Raw genomic sequence first — 19605 nt, forward strand, 5'->3', positions numbered from 1 at the left:
TCTTAGTTCGCATACAAGAATAAGACCTTTGCTAGAGCTCTTCTATCAACAGAATCAAACGATTGCTCATAATGTGTAAAACTGAGGACTAAAGCTGTTTAATAACTCAGGCACTTCTGAGTTATTAGACTAAGAGGGAAAATTTGGTTGAAACATCCTCTATCCTTCCTAAAATCGCATTAATTCTTCCCTCAAAACTTTGTCTACAGCATTTTTAAGTCCAAAACGTTTCATCATACAAAGTAATTTGCTACCAACAAAAGCCAGGCTATTGTCTCTATAATTACCACACTCACTCTTATCACCTTTTTTATACAGGGGTTTAACTAGGGTGAGCGTCTACAAGGCAACTGTTCAATCGATCCTGCTGTACGCCTCTGAAACTTGGCCTTTAAAGGCCGAAGAAACACGTTCACTAGAAGTATTCGACCATCGCTGCATGAAACACATACTACGGGTCAGCCGATGGTTTCATATCTCAAACGCTGGGGTTCTAAGGCAGTGTGCTCAGAAGGCCCCCGTCTCGGCAATCATAAAACAACGACGACTCTTGGGACACACACTACGACGACCAGCTGGAACTATATCCCGTGATGTCCTCATCTAAGACCCCCTTTCAACTTGGAAACAGAGACCAGGCGGCCAAAGGAAGAATCTCTGGCAGACATTCAAGAATGACCTGGATCCTTGGGGTGGCTTTCGACGACACGGACGTCATTGGGATGAAAACTGGCTGAATATTGCAGAAGAGGCTGCTGCTGACAGATCGTGTTGAACTACGTCAGTCATCCCATCGTCCATTGGTGCCGGGCAGGATGGATCATCGTCTGGTTCCAGCCGAAAGTAAAGTTTAATTAGGGTTTTCTTAAAATCGCTAGATACTTCATATAATAACTAAAATCATCATTAAGTAATCATATTTATAATCTTCAGTAACTTATGTCTAACCTCATAACCACCATATTTAAGAAACTCATTTACCGCGCTATCAGCACTTGGGCCTTAGTATTTTTTAATCCTTTTAATGCTGTCGCTAATTCTTCTTCACAAAATGAAAGTTGCAAGGTGCCACAACTTTTCACGTCCAAGGTGCCACAAACTTTTTCATTTTCCTCTATATCTTTTCCTGTATCTCTATTTCGGTTTAGCACATTCTCAAAATGTTCTGCCCATCTCTCTTTAGTTCTTTCTTTATCGCTAATTATGGCTCAATTTCTATTTTTAATTGGCCCAAGTCCAGATTGACTACACCCTCTCATTTTATTAACATGCCAGTACGATATTTTACTATAATGCCGTCTTACAGCGTCTTTCAGATCCCCGGCAATCTTATCCATGGCCCCCCCCCTCATACCTCCTTAGCTCATTTTTTAATGCTTTCTGCATTTTTTTTTTATGTTTCCTCTTATGTTCGTATGACCTATCACTCAGATAATACTTTTACAAGCGCTTTCTCTTCTCTGTTAAACAATATGTCCTAGGGAGTATAAAGCTTCTTTTGTACTGGTTACAACATTGAAAATAAAATGAAAATCATAATGAATTCTGAACTGATAAGCTTTCAGCAATTAATATCATTATATATCAAATTTTCCGTTTAATTTTATTAGTTCTTTCTAAGACTGTTTAAGGAACATATAGTTTTCAATACAAACATGAGTTTGGCTACTGGCCGTTTCCCTAACTGTAAAAGTCTGAACGAAATCATATCTTGAGCTGGTGAGCATTCAGCTATTAATATCATTATATATCAAATATTCAGTTTAATTTGATTAGTTCTTTCCAAGACTGTTCAAGATACATATAGTTTTCATTAAAGTGCCAATGACGCCGTAGGCTTCATACTTTTACCGTTAGGAAAGGGGGCAGTCGCCAAATTCATGTTTGTAGTGATGTTTGTTTGTTTTAGGCTTAATTTGCATGTTCAATTTAAGTTCTTCTCGTTTTAAAGTTTGTTTATTCATTCATTTAGTACCTCTTGTTTTTTTTTCTATGATTGTTTGTTTAATTTCTGTTCGTTTTGGGTTTCATTTATTCTTTAATAGTAATTTCTGGTCATGTAGTTTTTGTAATTTTATAGATTTTTTTTGATGCTGATATTGAGTTTAATACTACCTTTACTTTATTTGAAAAAATTATTTTTGGCGAAGTTTTTTTTTAAAAAGTAATTTCTGTTCGTCTTGATCCAAAGTTTCAAGTTTTTCAAAATTCCCTATTTGAAAATCATTTTTTTTTTAAAATCAAAGTATCAAAACTAGTATCAAAGTAACAATATCAAAGTAAAAAAGTATCAAAGTAAAGAAATTATTAAAGTAAACGAAGAATCAAAGTAACAATAAGCAACTTGTATAACTCTCAGCCCTTTCCCTGGGGGCTGGGAGGGGTATTCAACCCTGGAAGCCTATTTGTTTGGACTTTGGACTATTTTGAACAAAATAGCTATCTCTAAAATTTTGACCGTATACCTTTGGAGGAAAGGAGGAGGTGGCTGACTGCCCTTGATCACTTTTGACTCTTAAATAAGAGCTAGAAGTTTCAGTTTCCGATCGAATGAGCCCCCCTCCAAAGTAAATACGGCCACCCATTCCACAAAAACCTTATATGTTAACAATGGGCACTTGCAAAAGTTACAAACCTTGCCCCGGGGGCTGTGGGGATTTTTCAACCAATAAGTTATAGACATTTGAATTTTGGACTATTTTGAAAAAAATGGCTGTTTCATAATTTTAATCGGACGTAATTGGGGAACACTGATCACTTTAGAATCTTAAAAAGGCTAGAAGAAATTTCGATTTTCAATCGAATGAGCCTCCTGCAAAGTTTATACAACCACGCCTTCTGTAAAAGCTTTATATGTTAACGATGGGTAACAAGCATAATTTACAGCCCTTTCACTGACGACTGGAGGAGGGGGGTTTCAACCCAGAACCCTAGTCATTTGACATTTGGACTATTTTAAAAATTAAAATTTGCTATCTCAAAATTTCGATCCGATACATTTGGAGAAAAGAGGCCATGGGGAGAGGGGATAGTTGCCCGCCAATCAGTTCTAAAGCTCAAAAAGGAACTAGAAATTTCAATTTTCCATCAAATAAGCTTCCTCCAAATTATATACGACCGCCACTTCCAAAAAACCTAATATGCTCCCGAGGTATAACTTATAACCCTTGTCCCGGGCTCTGAGTATTGTGTCAACACGGAAGGCATTGTTATATGATCTTTAGACTATTTTGAATAAAATGGCTATCTCAAAAGTTAGATTGGATGCATTTGGGGAAAAGAGGGCATGGGGGGTTAGATGCCATCCTATTACTTTTGACTCTTAAAAAGGGAACTAGAACTTTCAAATTTCTAATCATTTGAGCCCCCTCCGAATTTTATACGACCCCCTCTTCCATTAAAACCCTATATGCTTCCTAGAACATAACTTTTAAACCTTCCAACGCTATAGCGTTGCCGCTGATTCGTAGTTGCTCGATAGTCATGATGAAACGATGCAATATTCGGTTGAATTGCTGTTTTGGGGTTTGATAAGGCATGTGTATGCTTTAACATGCTGTTACTTAGCCGTCCTGACTATGTGGACGTGCGTTGGGTTAAAAATTATTTGTCCAAGGGACACGGGTTCGATTTTTGGCATGGCCAGTTCTTTGGTTCGGGACGTGGATCAGTGGTGTTACTTTGTCAGCCTTGACAGAGTCGACTCACCTCTAAATGGTTACCTGGAGATATCTGGGGAAGGTAAACAAGAAGGGTGTGCGAAAGCACAGGATGGCTGGCCCCCAGCCCCCCATTGCACTTTCTGGCTGAAGGGCCAAGAAACGGAGATCAGCACCGCCGGTTTGGACCTTAAGGATCTAGTGCTGTCATACTTACTTTACTTACTTTTTTTTTTACTTACCGTTAACCATTAGTTACTCGTTAATCGTAAGGAATCGCTGCCGAGCTTGGTTACCCTATATAATTTTTCGTTCTTTTTTCGATATCGTCTAGGGCTAAACGGAGAGCAGGTCGTCCGCGGTTAGGGTGGAAGGATGTCATAAAGAAAGATTTAACGGAAATAGGAACCTCCCGGGAGGGTGTAAAGAGGGAGGCTTTGAATATATTAGCATGGAGGAGGAGCGTGCGTAGCTTTTTTGGCCTCAGGTGGCTTGTTGCTGTGGTGAGTTGTTAGTAGTAGTAGTAAATTTTCAACGATGATTAATATAGTGGTGTAATGACACCATAGGCTGATTGGCATGTACAAGTGTCGAACAACATAAACACAACTTAGTAGTAACACCTTTGTTTTAGTTTATAACAATACATTTTTTCAAAAGAATTCAAACAATTTGATCAGCTAAGTCAAACAGTTCGTGGTAACGAACTGTAAGTAAGAAGCAACCCGGCTCAATAGTAACCGAAACTCTAAAAAACAGAATTTTGTACCAACAGATACATCATAAGAATCAGATTTTTATGCTGATTTCAAATAATATATATTTCATCAAGTTTAGTCTTACCCATCAAAAGTTACATGTTTGAGAAAATCTGCCTTATTTTTGAAAAAAGAGGGAAACACCCCCTAAAAATCACAAAACCTTAATGAAAGTCACACCGTCAGATTCAGCGTATCAGAGAACCCCAGAGTAGAGGTTTCAAGCTCCTATATGCAAAAATGTGAAATTTTGTATTTTTTGCCAGAAGAAAGATCATGGATGCGTGTTATTTGTTTTTTTGTGTCTTTTCCCCAGGGGTGATCGTCCCGACCCAGTGGTCCTAGATTATCGTGGGAGGGCTCAATTAAACGAAAATTAAAGGTTTTAGTGCCCTTTTTAAGTGACAAAAAATGGAGGGAAACTAGGCCCCCTCCCACGCTCATTTTTTTCCCAAAGTCACCCGATCAAAATTTTGAGATAGCCATTTTGTGCAGCATGGTCAAACAATATAATAACTATGTCTTTTAGGATGATTTGATCGCCCACAGTCCCCGCGGGAAGGGCAGCAAGTTATGAACTTTGCCCAATGTTTACATTTATTGGGAAGTATACAGACGTTTTCAGGGAGGATTTTTTTCGGTAGTGGGGGGGGAGGGGTGGGTGGGTCGGGGGATACATGGGAGGATCTTTCCATGGAAGAAGTTTTCATGGGGGAAGGTACATTGCTGTGAAGGGGACACCGGATTTCCCAGCATTATTTAAAAAAATGATCAGCAATTAAATAAAAAAAAGGTTTTAACTGAAAGTAAGGAGCAACATCAAAACTTAAAACGAACAAAAATTATTACGTATATGATTGGCTTTGCCCCCTAGTCAATACCTCGCTCTTTACGCTAAAGTTTTTTTTAGCACTTTTATAAGAGCTATTTATTCTAATTAACGGCCTTTGTGATTAAGGGGTCATTCTTAAAGAATTGGAACAAAATCTGAACTTTAGCGTAAAGAGCGAGGTATTGACTAGGGGGTTAACTCCCTAGTATACGTAATAAAAATATACGAATATAGAAGTTCATTGCGTAAGTTAATTCGTAAGTTACGTATATTTATTACTAATAAAAACGTTCATAAATAAAATTAAACAACTTTTTAGAAAGACATTTCACCAAAAAAAAGTAAAACTAATATGCAAATTTCGTTTTAATTATTCATGTACGGTGAGCAAAATCAAAACCTGCATTAATTCAAAAACGTTCAGAAATTAAATAAAAAAACCAGTTTTTATTTTAATTGAAAGTAAGGAGCGACATTAACACTGAAAACGAACAGAAATTATTCCGTATATGAAAGGGGCTGTCCCCTCCTCAATGCCTCGATCTTTACGCTCAAGTTTGACTCTTTCTCACAACTTTATTTTTTTAAAACAATAAAAAAAACTTTAGCGTAAAGAGCGAGGTATTGAGGAGGGGACAGGCCCTTTCATATACGGATTAATTTCTGTTCGTTTTAAATTTTAATGTCGCTCCTTACTTTCAGTTAAAAAAAATTAGTTTTTCTTTATTTAATAGTAAATAATAAAATGACTTAACTATGATTGATATAGCTGATGATCAAGGCCGTATTCAGGGGAGGGGGTGGCTTACCTGGTTTGACCCCTCCCCCCCCCCCCGAAATTTTTTCCGACTCATAAAAAAAGTAGTAAAAATGCAATTTTGATACGTTTTGTAAAGATTTTTTTTTGTACACTCCCCCCCCCCCGGACAAATATCCTGGATATTTTGTAGGTAATGGTGTTGACGTTTCAGTGTGACCAGTCATTGATTGTTTTGTTTGCTTTAGAAATAAAATAAAACTATAAATATTCATTTCACGGAATGGACTTTTAAATATTTTTCTTAGTAAGTTTAGATTTTTTTGATATGAATATGTTCTTTCCTTAAGTTCGAAACGTATAGAACTTAAAACGCGCAGAGATTTTAACTGTGATTTCGCAACGTGTGTTTTTCTGTTGCTGTGATCTATTCTGTTGTGCTTTACAAATAAACCAAAACTACACACAGCACTTTTACAAAAGTGAAGTTACATCTTTTTTTTAATTATCTTATTTTATTATTTTGCATTTTATATCATTTATGTTATTATGAGAGATTAAAAGAGATTAATTCCTTCATTTCTTATCCTATTATTTATTATCCTATTTTATGGCAAATTATTGGATGCAGTATTATATAAGTCATCCGACGTTGGCCTACGATGGGAAACCCACCTAAAAACGAAAAAAGAATTCGAGGCAAGTTATGTTGTTGTTGTTGTAGTTGAAAAGTGGACGGAGTCTGAGTGTGTCTTTATAAGAAAATTAAGCAAGAAAAAACGGGGGTTAGTTTAATAAAGCAGTGAAACAATAAATAAATAACAACAAATAAACACTTAGTTAAAAAAACTCCGAATATTTGGGTCCCATGTCCAGGAGCCTTTCTCAACGGGGAAAAAAAATTGACCTCGCTCATTCATTTTTTTTCCGTTGAGAAAGGCTCCCGGACATGGGGCCGAAATATTCGGAGTATTTTTTAATTAAGTGTTGATTTGTTGTTATTTATTTATTGTTTCACTGCTTTATTAAAATTAACACCCGTTTTTTCTTGCTTTATTTTTCGTAAATGGAAAAGGAGTGTGGTCTAAGAAATTATTTATGTCTTTATAAGGAAAGGCTTAGATAAAATGACCCAAATGTTTTTTTTTATCATTTACTAAAGGAAAGAATGTTGTTGCTGTTTGCATTATGAATTTAAATAAACAAAAGGTGAAAGAAAAAAAAATTATATTAACAAATGAAATAATGTTGAAATAATAAACCTCCTTAAAAAACTAGAGGCCAGAGTTTGTGATCTTTTTTTGAAATGAAAAAGCAGCTGTAGTCTGAGTGTTTTTATAAAATGGGGTTGAAATAAGATGGTACATGTTACCTGTAAGATGGTAACATTTAATATCTAATTTGAATCCTCTGCTAATGGAAATAATAATATTATTATTTGCAGCAATGAGAAATAATGTAAAATGTTAGGACGATATTATAATTAAATGATGAGCTTTAAAGGATAAATAGAGTAATAATGAAATTAAATATTCATTTTCACTGAAAAACTTGTCTTGAAACGAAAAGAAAAAAAAATATTTACAATAGTGCGATGATATAGCTAATTTAAGTAAAAATTATTGTAAATAGATTTCTTCAAAAATAAGTAAAATAAATAATAGCAAAATTAGCAAATACAATAATATTGAAACAACAAAAAAACTTTCATCACCGCTGGAAAGCTGAGTTTAAATGAACCGTTTCTGCGCTGCTTTAGCGGCAACTAAAAAGAAACACAAAGAAAAACGAAGCGGGTGAAACCGACGGACAAATTACCGTATTCGGGGCAACCGATGTATTGACAGCCAACAGTGTTGGAAACAAATCTAGAGGATATTTGACCAGTCTATCTCGAACGGATGATAGACCAGCTTTATGTACAAGACACAACCAGAATCGGAACATTAAACCTCCGCACACTTGCAAAACCAGAAAAGATAGACATGCTCCTTCCCGAAGTAAATAGATACAAGTGGGATATCACTGGTCTCTCAGAGACGCATCTATCAGGTAACAGCGAAGAACATAGGAGACGCGACCCTACTACTCTCTGGCAGGAAAAAGGGAATACACAGGCGAGGTGTTGGCTTTTTGCTGACGAAAACAGCAAGAAAATCTCTAGTGGCAGTAGTTTGTGTCTCGGAAAGATTGATGATTATCCGACTCAAAAGCAAGTTCATCAACCTCTCTCTCGTGCAGGTGTATGCCCCTGATTTGTCAAGGTTGGATGAGGAGTCTGAAGATTCTTACTCTCAACCTCAGAGTCTTGTCAACACCATTCCAAAGAAAGACTTCGTTATAGTCCTTGGAAACTTCAATGCAATCTTGGGAAATGACAACAGCGGAAACGAAGATATTATGGGCAAATTCTGAATTAGACAGATCAACAGCAAAGGAGAGCAATCCGTTGAATTTTGCTGAGACAACGACCTTTTTATGACAAACACAATGTTCAAACAACTGCGAAAGAGGAAAGTCACTTGGTGGTCCCTTGATGGAAGGACTGCCAACATTATTGATTACATACTGGTATCAAACCGGTGGAAATCCTCGTTCACAGACGCAGTGACTCTGCTGGATGTTTTGACAGTGATCACAACCTCCTTATGTCATCAATTCGTCTAAGGTTAAAGGCCGTTGTGAAATCCAAGCTAAAGGTCCTAAGATTCCGCGTGGAAGCCCTGAAGGACCAGAAGACGAAACAAGAATATAGAGAGCAGCTAAAGGAAAGACTATTGAAGGTCATGCAAGAAACACCTGTCCTATTTAACCCAGTCGACATTGATCAGCTTGTGTTGCCAAGTATCAGGGCTATATGTGAGGCAGCCGAGATCATTCTCCTCCGTAAATTTACCAGAGACACGCCATGGATTACCCAGGAGATTGTTGACATGAGCAAGGAGAAACGAACTCTCAGAAACAAACAAGATTAAGAAAGCTAGGATAGGTTCAAGCAACTGAAACGCCAAATCAAGAAGAAAAATCGCCAGGTACTTAAAGACCTGATAACCAAAAAGTGTCGACAGGACGAAGACGACTTGCAAAGAGGTAACTCACACCTTATCTTCAAACGTGGTAAAGAGCTAGTGAATCATAAAGATACAAAGTGACTGGAACCCTTCGATAAAAATGGGCACAAACTTACCTCTCGCGCTGAAATCCGAGATCGTTGGAAAGAGCATTTCCAGGAAAAGCTAAATCTCACAGTAAATCCAGATCCTAAAGTCCTTCAGAAGTTTTCAGCACAAATAAATGAGGAACCACCCCTACCACCCTTAAGGTCAGAGGTAGAAACCGCTGTAAATTCCTCAAATCCAATAAAGCACCCGGGATAGACGGTATACAAACAGAATTACTCAGACTAGAATCTGACGCTATCATCGATCTGTACCGTCGAATAGTAACAGCTGTTTCGGAAACAAAATACTATTCCGAGTATCTGTCATAGCTCCCTTGCACAAAAAAGGATCCAAAAGCCATTGTGACAACTACAGACCCATATCCCTTACTTGCCAACCCGCTAAAATCCTCGCGAAAATACTCCTAGAGCTAGACCGCATAAGAAACATGACAAGGCATGTTATGCCTGGGTATTAAACTGGATTCTGTCAGAATCCATTATAGACCAAATATTTGTCATTAACCAAATCATGGAACAATATTTGGAATTCGCTTAAAGAGTTATACCAACTGTTCATCGACTTTAAGCAAGCCTTTCATCTAATCTGGCCAGATGGTCTCTGGCATATCTTGGCTCACTACGGAATTCCCTCTGATATTATCAATATTATAAGGAGTAGTAACGAGAAGGCGAGAAACATGGTGCAGACTAGTGAAGGAGTCACTGAGGAGTTTTCTACTTCTACAGGTGTTCTCCAAGGATGCCTTCTCTCACCCACTCTTTTCTGTCTATTCCTAAACAGTGTGCTGGCACTTGTCCCTGATAACACGGGAATAGTCTTGGAAGGATACCTTTTTGACCTACTTGCATATGCTGATTACATTAACCGTCTCAATGGAAAAATAGAGGAAATCTAAGCCAGCGCAAACGCTATCGACGAAGCAGCTAGTTGCTTTGGAATGAAGATAAACGCCTGAAAGGCCATGGTGATGAGAGTAACACGGCATGCAGAGACTGCCCCCCTCTCACAAAAGTCACTATTCGGGACGAGGAATTCAAATGGGTCCCCCTGTTTTGTTTTTTTTAGCTAGGAAGTGTGCTGACATCCAGAAACGACTCCTCAAAAGAAATCAAACGACACCTGGCTCTTGCTTTAACATGCTTCAAGTCACTGCGCTGTATTTGGAAAAATGAATACCTCCCCTTAAAACTGAAGATCTGACTCTTCCGTGCCTTAGTGATTCTTGTTTCAACTTATGGAGCAGAGACATGGACTCTACAAGCCAATGATAAGCACCGACTGGCGGCGTTTGAAACTAAATCGCTCCGAAAGCTCAGTGGTATCACTTACCTTGACCGAGTATCAAACGAATAACTGCTGACCACCTTGAATTATTCTCAAACCATCATGCAGACCATCATACTCCAACAGCTTCGATGATTAGGACACGTTCAACGTATGTCCCCAGCCTAACTGCTTAAATTAGCCTTTGAGGTAAGAATAAATACCTCTCGCCTCAGGGATGACCTCCCAAGTGCTGGTGTAAAAAAAATTTCTGATCACCCCACCCAAGTAGTACTCCTGAGGACTGCAATAAACAGGAAGGCATACCGAAAATATTGTTATGATGCCATTAGAGGAGAAGCCCCGAATCGGCCAACCCGACTAGGTGGGAGTTAAGTAAGTAAGTAAGATTGTAAATCTCTTAAATGGGCTTATTTAATATAGGGATTGTAAATATATGTTTAGCTGTAATATCTCCTAAAGTTCTACTTAAGATAGGGACTGCAATTCTCAGAAATTCAGTGGGGATTCAGTGGGAGATAATATGGTCCAGTTTCCCTTTTGGTTTTTGTGGGGTTTTGCACAATTTTTCTAAGTTCCCATAGATCTGTTTTTAAACCTTTTACCATTAAGATTAACCGACGTAATAGTTAACATTCCTGAATCAGCTTTAGATAACGCTCATTCCTCCCTTTATATTCTTTTTTACAACGTGTTTTTTAAATTTTTTGGTTGCTATGGGATAGGGTTCGTTCTTTACTAGGTTTCAGCAGAGAGAATCATGAAATTGTTGGGCTGATGATACTGTAACTGCTGACAGTTTGGTTAATCCTTCGTGACATTTTGAGCTAACTACGACGTTCTTGACAGCTGACCTGAGAAGAATTTTCTAGTTTTGTTTAATTCGTCTCTGGTCCTTGTTTGAACAAGCTAGGTCGGTTTGAACCAGCCATTTAGGTCAAAGTATTCCATATCAGACTGGTAAAACACTTGCACCCTTTTCAGCAGTCCTTAAGGCCAGACTAATGAAGGGTATTTGGAATCAGTACCCAGGAATGGAACATTAGCTGCGTTCGTTTTAGTCGTTCTATGGAAATCAAATCCTCGGTTTTACAATTAAGCCGTTCGTTTTCGCCGTTCTATGAAATGTTTCGCTTATAAGCCGTTCTTTGAAATGCCGTCCTTCGTTCTTAGTACCGTCGTTCTTAGAACGACGAACTGAGCCTCATACTCCGTTCAACAACTTTAGTTTTACTTTTTGGCGCCAAGTTTTAAAATAAAAAAAAACATGACAGAAAACAAGTTTATTCATATTTAATTTTGTAGATTTTGTTGATGGGGTCTTTCATCTAAAAAATGGTAGTGATTTGTTTTTCGTATATGTGGCACAGTTTTGAAATCTTCAGAAAGTTCTGGAAGCATTTTTGGGATAAATTGCTTTCCAAACTTTCAAAAATTCCTTAGGGGTCACTTGGAAAAATCATGGGAGAATTTCTAGATATCTTAGATTACAACTAATACTAAGAAACTCCAGCTAACCCCAGGTTTCAATACCCTTAGGAATTTATTCAATTGTTCAAACGTCTTAAGCTAAAAATTTAGAAAGGACATTTGGCTGATTAAGTGTTAGGCTAAGTGCCACAACTATGAGTATTGTCCATATTATGGAGTAAAAAATATTTTCTTAACATGTGTCCCTATGTGGAGTCCACTATTTAGGATTGCACCCCCATTTCAACTAATATAACGTCTATGCCCATTCATAAGCATTCAAAAGCAAGAGTGCCCATTTGCACTCTATACAACGGTGCAACAGTCACTTTCCTCTAGTAACTCTATTGCTTGTTTTGCTACATTCACGAGTATATTTTCCATTTTTGTTGTGCTGGTTGATTGAAATTTTATCTGTGACTGTGAAATTTATCTGGCTAAGGAAAGCTCTTATAAGCCGTTTTTTCAGTTAAAACGAAGTTCTTAGAACGGCGAAATAAAACGCAATTTAAGAGTAAAACCGAGAAAATCTTTTTAGTACTAAGAACGACGAACGGTGAAAACGAACGCAGCTATTGAGTGTTAGTACAAAGTGGTTAACGCTTGCCTTTGAAAACGTTGGTTGCATGCCATTGTAACTATGAGATATTTAGCTAAGTTTTTAAACGTATGCACGCACCCGGGAGATTCATTTTTTTGGGGGGGGGGAAATAAAAAATGGGGGTTGGGGGGGTCAATAAAAATAAAAATTGATGATATGAAAAAGAAATGCCCAGAAGTTTAGGATTTCAGAAAATTTAGGATTTCGGAGGGTAGCCCCCTCCTGCGTATGTCCCTTCATAAAAGTTTAACCCTATTTCTGTTTTTAGACAGCCGACTTGAGAAGGATATTTGAGTTTTGTTTAAATGCTCTAAACGCCTTATTTGACAGCATTCCAAGTCAACCGGATAGAAATACCTACACCCTTTTAAGCCGTCTTTTAGCTATCAGTGAATCAGTTTTGAGCTGGAGTTTTGTTCCTTCTATGGCATTTGGAAAGAGATTAGTTGGGCTTTTTGAAGCTGAGCAGAACCCACCGTTCAAGCCTGGTCGTGATTGGCTCAACATGCTTCTAGGATCGGACGTACCAGAGCTCTTTTTTGAGGTATTTTTCGCTTTTAACCTTCCCCCCTCACCTTTTTCAAAAAACCTTCTCATTTTGCCTTGAGCTTCATTTTTCGTCATTGTGTAAATACAGGTAAGTTAGAAAAATGAAGCTGCCATCTATATTCGATATTTAAAGATTATGAGCGATGGCGCTTTTAAATATTTAACACGAGTTAAGTCGTGTCTTCATTGTGGCTTTTTCAGGTGAAGTCGCTCATGCTTTTTGAATTTTTTGTCAGCTCCAACCTGTATTGGTTCCTTCTAAGGCCCAAAGGTATAGATTAGTTTTAGTGGAATTGGCTTTTAATTTCAGGAAAAGTGGAATCCAGTGAACAAAAAGCTGTTTTCACCTAGCCGATTTTGCTTCGGAAAGCCATAGTTAAGACAGGGTTTTTGTAAGAAAACTCATAGTTGCGCACAGTTATTACCATCTAGGGAAGATAATCGAGTGGAGGTTTATAAATACAAAACTGAGGAGTGGTGTGGAGGGCTATAAACATAATACTGAATATTTTTAGGCTACAATTTTTGAATTTTTTTGGGAAGGGGGCCTTCGGGTAGTTTAGGCATAGTTGGGATCAAAGTTGGGATCACCATATTCGCTCTGTTTGAAGAGGAACATAATCCACTGCTAAAGTTTGGTTGTAATTAGGCTCACATTTTCCAAGAATACGATTTTCGAAAACCCTGTTTTAAGATATTTTTCGTTATTTAGCCGCCACCCTGTCCTTAGAAAAAGTTCTCATATACCCCTGCCGCGACGTTTGAACCGTCCTAAGTGTAAGTAATTTAATTAACGACGCTTCTTGACTGCTAAGGACCCTGCTTCGACCCTGCAGTTCGTTGCTACAGCCGGGTTCGATCTCTGGGTACCGTATTACCAAGCTAGGGTCAAACTCACTGTGCCACTACAGGACTGGACCGTCCTAAATATAAATAATCGTATTAACGACGTTCCTTGACTACTAGGGTCCTTGTGTCGGCCCTGCAGTGTGTTGCTACAGCCATGTTCGATCTCTGGGTCTTTTATTACTAAGTCGTGGTCAAACCAACTGCGCCATCACAGGACTGAACCGTCCTACGCTTTTATAAGTACAAATTTTTAAAAGTATTTGGGTATGAAAACCAATCTGCCATCTATATTATGTCAATCAAAAAAGTGAAAGATGGTGGTTTCAATTCAAAATATTTAGCATGAGTGATAGAAAAACATTACTATCCATATGTGCCAATAGGTCAACCTTCACTAGGGGGAGTTTTCATAAACCTTGATATTCTTCGGAATGTGGTCTCTTAGATAAATTTTTGAACGTACAAGCAATCTGCTATTAAGAGGAGCAGAAATCACTGTTTGAGCCATTTTGTAATTGATTTATATGTCCCTAAAATGTGATGTCACGGAGCTATTTTTTAGGCATTATCAATACTACGAATATGATGTACTTTTCATGCTTCACACGACCGAAAAGTGTTGATTTTTCTACTTTTTACAACCATTGCTTATATATTTCAAGACAAATTATGACTAGCTTTTGTTTGACCCCCCCCCCAAATAAAATTGTACAACTCGTACAAACGTAATAAAAATACACATAAACAAAAATTTTGATGCGTTTTTTAAAGTTTTTTTTAACTTAGTTTATGACTAAAGTTTGCGAACATCAACTTAGCAAGAAAGCTCCACATAATACTTTTTTATTTAAAAAAATTGAATTGCTGCAGAGAAAAATCGTGGGGGGGGGGTCCAATGTGACAAGGGTGCCAACAATGGACCAAATTAACAAGTTTATTTAGAAAACAGTATATCTTTATGTATACTAGGTAACGTCATTAAAGTTGTTCGTGGTACATGCATGAACGACATTGCTGCGGTTAAGGTAGGAAGAGAGGTCAGACGTTGGTTCGACGCGGAATTAGGATTTAAGTAGACTTGTGTTCTATCCCCGTTTTTCCGGATTATGTTCATGGACTTTACCTAAAAAGCATAGCACGAGCTATGGGAGAACTGAGATAGTAAAACTCTCCTAAACCTGTACTATGCAGATTATTTGATGGTTCTAGATAAAAATTCTAGTGAAATAAATGAAATTTGGGCGTTTTGAGAGTTAGGGGGACGAGAATTTGTCAAAAGGTTAATGGTAAGAAAGATTAATGGTAAAGGTTAATGGTAAGGTAGAGGAGGGTCAGGTGATTTTTCCAGAGAAATGACCAAGAGAAGTGGCAGTGAGAAGTGGTGATTTTTCCAGAAGTGTTTAAAAGAATTTTATTTTAAGTCCTGGTTCAGTCGGACGTTTTACGGATAAAAAGCAAAACGGAGCATCTTGTTAAAAAAAAGTGCTACTGGTTGTACTAGCCCCCCCCCCCGGAAGATATTCTCGGTAGTGCTCATGAGGCCACCCCCTCTGCTGTCTCCCTTGTGTGCTGTCTCCCTTTAATGTAATCTTTTATGTTGCATGCAAGATATGTCTGCAATAAACGAGGAGCACCCAAAGATCACCCAGAGCACCCAAATTACAGACTTCATCCAAAAATACTGTTCGACATGACAGAGAGTTTTCTGAAGTGTTTTTTTGCGTTCAGTTATGATAGTATATTCATATTTGCACATAGGGGAGATAATACGAGTCTTTTTTTCTGACCGACTCCCAAAGTAAATCTTAAAAATAATGAACTTTTTTGTGTTTTGGCTCCCATTCATGGACAGAATGTTTAATTCCCCCCCCCCCTTGCTTTCAACCCTATGTACTAATGTTAATAAATACAACTTTTTTTGGCAGATTCACTGGAAACTTCGGACATTTCCGGATCTGAGTCATCATACCGTTAACTGCCTCACACAGCTTGCATCGTTGCACATTCCGCCCAGCGTTATAGGAGATGAGAGGACGAAATGGCTAGAAAAATTTGTCAGTCCGTTTTTGGGATTTCTTAACAGGTATTTGAACACAATAGATTTAAATAACGGGGTGTAGCTCATCAATTATAATTAATGATTTTCCGACAATGATTTTCTTGGAAATTAGTATCTTTTAAGAATTTGCTGGCTACTTTTTACAAAATAATACTCAAAGGAAATAGAAATCGCTTCTATAGAAACATAAAGTTTCCTTTAGCGTGAAATTTACTTTCTCTTTTGAAAGTAATTTTTTCTGTCTTTCCTGACTATTAATTAAATTTTTTTTCCTTTCTATAAATTAAATTGGCTTGTGATTTATAACTTCAAAAAGTTATAACTTTAAGACAATTTTCATTTGCTCCAAAAATGCAGAAAAGCCACTTACTATCCGGGTTTCAGCGGTAGTTAGCAATCTGGGTTGCAGCGGTAGCTAGCAATCAAGTAAGAAACGATAACGTCCCATAGTAAAAAAAAGCGATAGCACTACCACTAGCATAGCAAAGCGAGTGCTAGGAAGAGATTCATAGATTCGGTATGTGCGGATAGTAGTGACATATCCGAATTACAGATGGTCAAATTGGACTGGAAACTGGCAGTTTATTCGAAAAACAAAGCTGAAACCATTTGTTAGTCAATCAAGACCATCCGGCTGCAGATTTCTGCTGCCATAAAGAGCCGTAAACAAATTGGTGTAGTAAAAAGATTCCTCTCTGATGTATCAGTGGATGACCTAACGGCACTGCTCCCCAGAGCTACCAAGTCTGAAGAGATTGGCCGTTCCTATTCGTTCAAAGTATTTTTCCGCTGTTGATCGGATTTAGATAAATTTCTTAAGGACTCTGTGAAGATCTATTACGAAAAACTGCCCACTGATGAATTCCTCTTGTTACCCCATCATTGCTGCTCCATGCTACAACCAAGGTCGCCTAGCTGCCGGGTGTTCCAGTAGCCTTGTCTGCTCCAGTTGTGGCGTGTTTGATCACGTCTCCAAAAAGCACAACTCCGAAAAGTTTACTCTTGCTGTTTTGCGTTTCCTGCAAGAAAGCGGGTCATACCTGCTATAGCATAAAGTGCCGAAAAAACCAGAAAAAGGCAACTGATTAACATAATGAATAACGAAATCTCTAACATTTCAGTACTTTCTTGTAATATAAACGGAAATTTTTTTGAGCATTTTCTTTTGGTTGACCAGTTTCTATATAAATATAATGTGATATAGTCGCAAGACCATTTTACAATAGAAGCTGGTCGAGACTTACTAAATCTGTGGCTGACTTAATCTTTGTTCTCTGGGCTTGTGGAACGTCCTTCCCGGCGGGACCGTCTGTCTGGTGGGCTTGCCGCGTTGGTTAGCAGTCGTCTCGCGTGCAACGTGTACAATAACAGCGACAATTTTCTTGCTACTAGACTAGATAACCTGCTAGTTATAAATGTGTACCTTCCAACTGATTACCGTGACGACAAATCTGATAGTGCTTTTGCTATAAGTGCTGCTAAACTAGCCCGCTGCCTTAAAAAAGCCGAACGCGAGTCCCTTGAGTGCATAATAGTAGGTGACTTTAACTGTAATTTAGAAGTTGATATTAGTGCCCAAAATAGTCGTTGCTGTATCCTAATAGGGATTGAGAACCGTTTTACTATTCACCAGAAGAGCCAGAACTTTTCGTATATCTACCAATCTGGTTTTATGTCCAATAAAGACCACTATGCTAGCTCTAGTTTTTGCTATGAGATGAGCATCTTGCCCGCTCTAATAGTTCCGTTTTAAATCATTTCCGAGTTTAACACATTACTAGTTGATTTACCCCGTTTCTCGCTATAAAAAATTAGCTGGTTCTCCCTAAAAGGGGATATAGAGTTACAGTTTGGTATAAGATTGATAAAGACAAGTTCTAAAATTCTAGTGATCCTATTCTGCCAAAAATACTGTTTGACCTACTTATGAAATTCTCATTGTGATGAAAGAGACGCGCGTCTATGCCTTAATATTTATTACACTGAACTGACCCATGCTCTTCTGTTTGCTGAATCTCAGGGAGTATCCAAATCTTGTGCCAGACCAAAATCTCAAGAAAAGGGATGGTCTTCTAACCTTTTCGTACAACTAGCATGGGACCGAGCTACCTTCTGGTACAGGAAATGGACAGAATGTGGTAGACCACACTCAGGAGTAATTAAAAGAGATTAGAGTTGCACCTAAGCGTAGGTTTGGGAAGGAACTTGCTCGTCACCGTGTGCAGTTGAAATCTGAGCTTTCTGAAAAAGTAATTAAAAATCCTAATCTGTTATGGAAAATGTTTGATAAGAAGGAGTCAGCGGGTCCTGAGTCGGATATCCCATCTTTAACATGGATAAACTATTACTTTGATGAGTTTTCAGCCCCAAAACAGGATCTTTACATTTCTGTTCAAGAAAAGTTTTCATCCCTCCTCTCATCAATTCCAGATACAGATTTCATAGTTAGACAATAACAGGCTGCATTTGTGGTCCAACGGTTGTAGAAGAAGAAGTGGGCTGGCATTGACCGTTTATCTACCCTCCAGCTTAGCCATCGCAGCCCAACTTTTATGGGAGACTTAACTTCTCTTTCAGATGATCTTCACTAGTGGACTCGTACCATCAGCATTCATTACTGTGTTGCTTAGGCCAGTCTCGAAGATAGGAAAAACTACTTTGGAATGTGCTTTGTTCATACCGATCACACTAGCACCAACGCTTTGCAAAATCTTCGAACTTTTGGTCGCTGATGAAATCTGCAAAAAATGCTGGACTCCCTCTTCCCAGTTTGGGTTCCAGAGGGGTCTTGGTTGCGGCCACGCCATTTCTGCTTTGGCTTCTGTCTTGATTGACGCTAATGAATCAAAGGAGTCCATTGTTATAGGTCTACATGACGTCTGCCGTGGCTACGACTCACTTCTCCATGACCAACTCATTCTGGATATGGGAAAGAGAGGTGTACAGAAGGACATCCTACTACCCATTAAAGACATGTACGACCACCTACAGGCTGAACTCCTACTTCCTGGCCATGGTCGAGCCCTCACTGAATATACACCAGACATGATGCTGTCCTACCGAGGGATTCCTGTAGTCCCAGTAAAAAAGGGGGCTCGACAAGGATCAGTCACATCTCCTTGTGCCTTTAATAATTGTATTATTGAACCATAGTCTACTATCGAGACAACATGCATAGGTCGGAGGATAAATGTTACAATGATAGCCTACGCCGATGACATTTTGAATCCCAGCCGTACAGTCGCAGTTAGAGAGACTACCTTCTCCACTCTACAGTTAAATTACAGTCGCATGGGTTTTGAAGTTAACCAGCAGCAGTCTGATGTTCTTCTGTTCAACTGGCGTCAAGAAAAGGTCTCGTCTCTGAGGCTGAGAGAACTGTCTGTAGCCCCTGTCTCGAAGATTATTTACCTTGGTTTACCAATTGGAAAGGATCTAAAAACTACCCGCTCCCTTCTTGTTGATCATCTCCGTAAACGCCTGGCTTTTGCTTACAGTAGAGTAGTCTCATCTAAAATCCGTTTCAACCGTTTAATTCTGGCTCGACTTTATAACGCAGTATCCCTTCCCTATTTCTGTGTCTAAGCCCGTTTGGAGAATTT

General features: G+C 38.4%; 1 protein-coding gene and 1 long non-coding RNA gene across 3 annotated transcripts in view; both read left to right on the forward strand.

The window, feature by feature from the left end:
• LOC148946019 (uncharacterized) overlaps positions 1 to 6645 on the forward strand; it is a 33756-nt gene extending 27111 nt beyond the window's left edge. For both annotated transcript variants that reach the window (XR_016142527.1, XR_016142528.1), the window contains one exon: positions 6620 to 6645. This is a non-coding gene — a long non-coding RNA (uncharacterized LOC148946019). The remainder of the gene's footprint in view (positions 1 to 6619) is intronic.
• A 6-nt stretch (positions 6646 to 6651) lies between these two features.
• Positions 6652 to 19605, forward strand: part of LOC148946021 (exportin-4-like) — a 56662-nt gene continuing 43708 nt past the window's right edge. Inside the window, exons 1-3 of the mRNA XM_089097963.1 lie at positions 6652 to 6709; positions 12819 to 13090; positions 15870 to 16027. Of these exons, the coding sequence (XP_088954089.1) occupies positions 12971 to 13090; positions 15870 to 16027 (278 nt within the window). The 5' untranslated portion in view covers positions 6652 to 6709; positions 12819 to 12970. The remainder of the gene's footprint in view (positions 6710 to 12818; positions 13091 to 15869; positions 16028 to 19605) is intronic.

The sequence above is a fragment of the Artemia sp. Qi Xiang Cuo genome, chromosome 12 (assembly GCF_049724085.1).
Source record: "Artemia sp. Qi Xiang Cuo chromosome 12, ASM4972408v1, whole genome shotgun sequence".
NCBI lineage: Eukaryota > Metazoa > Arthropoda > Branchiopoda > Anostraca > Artemiidae > Artemia > Artemia sp. Qi Xiang Cuo.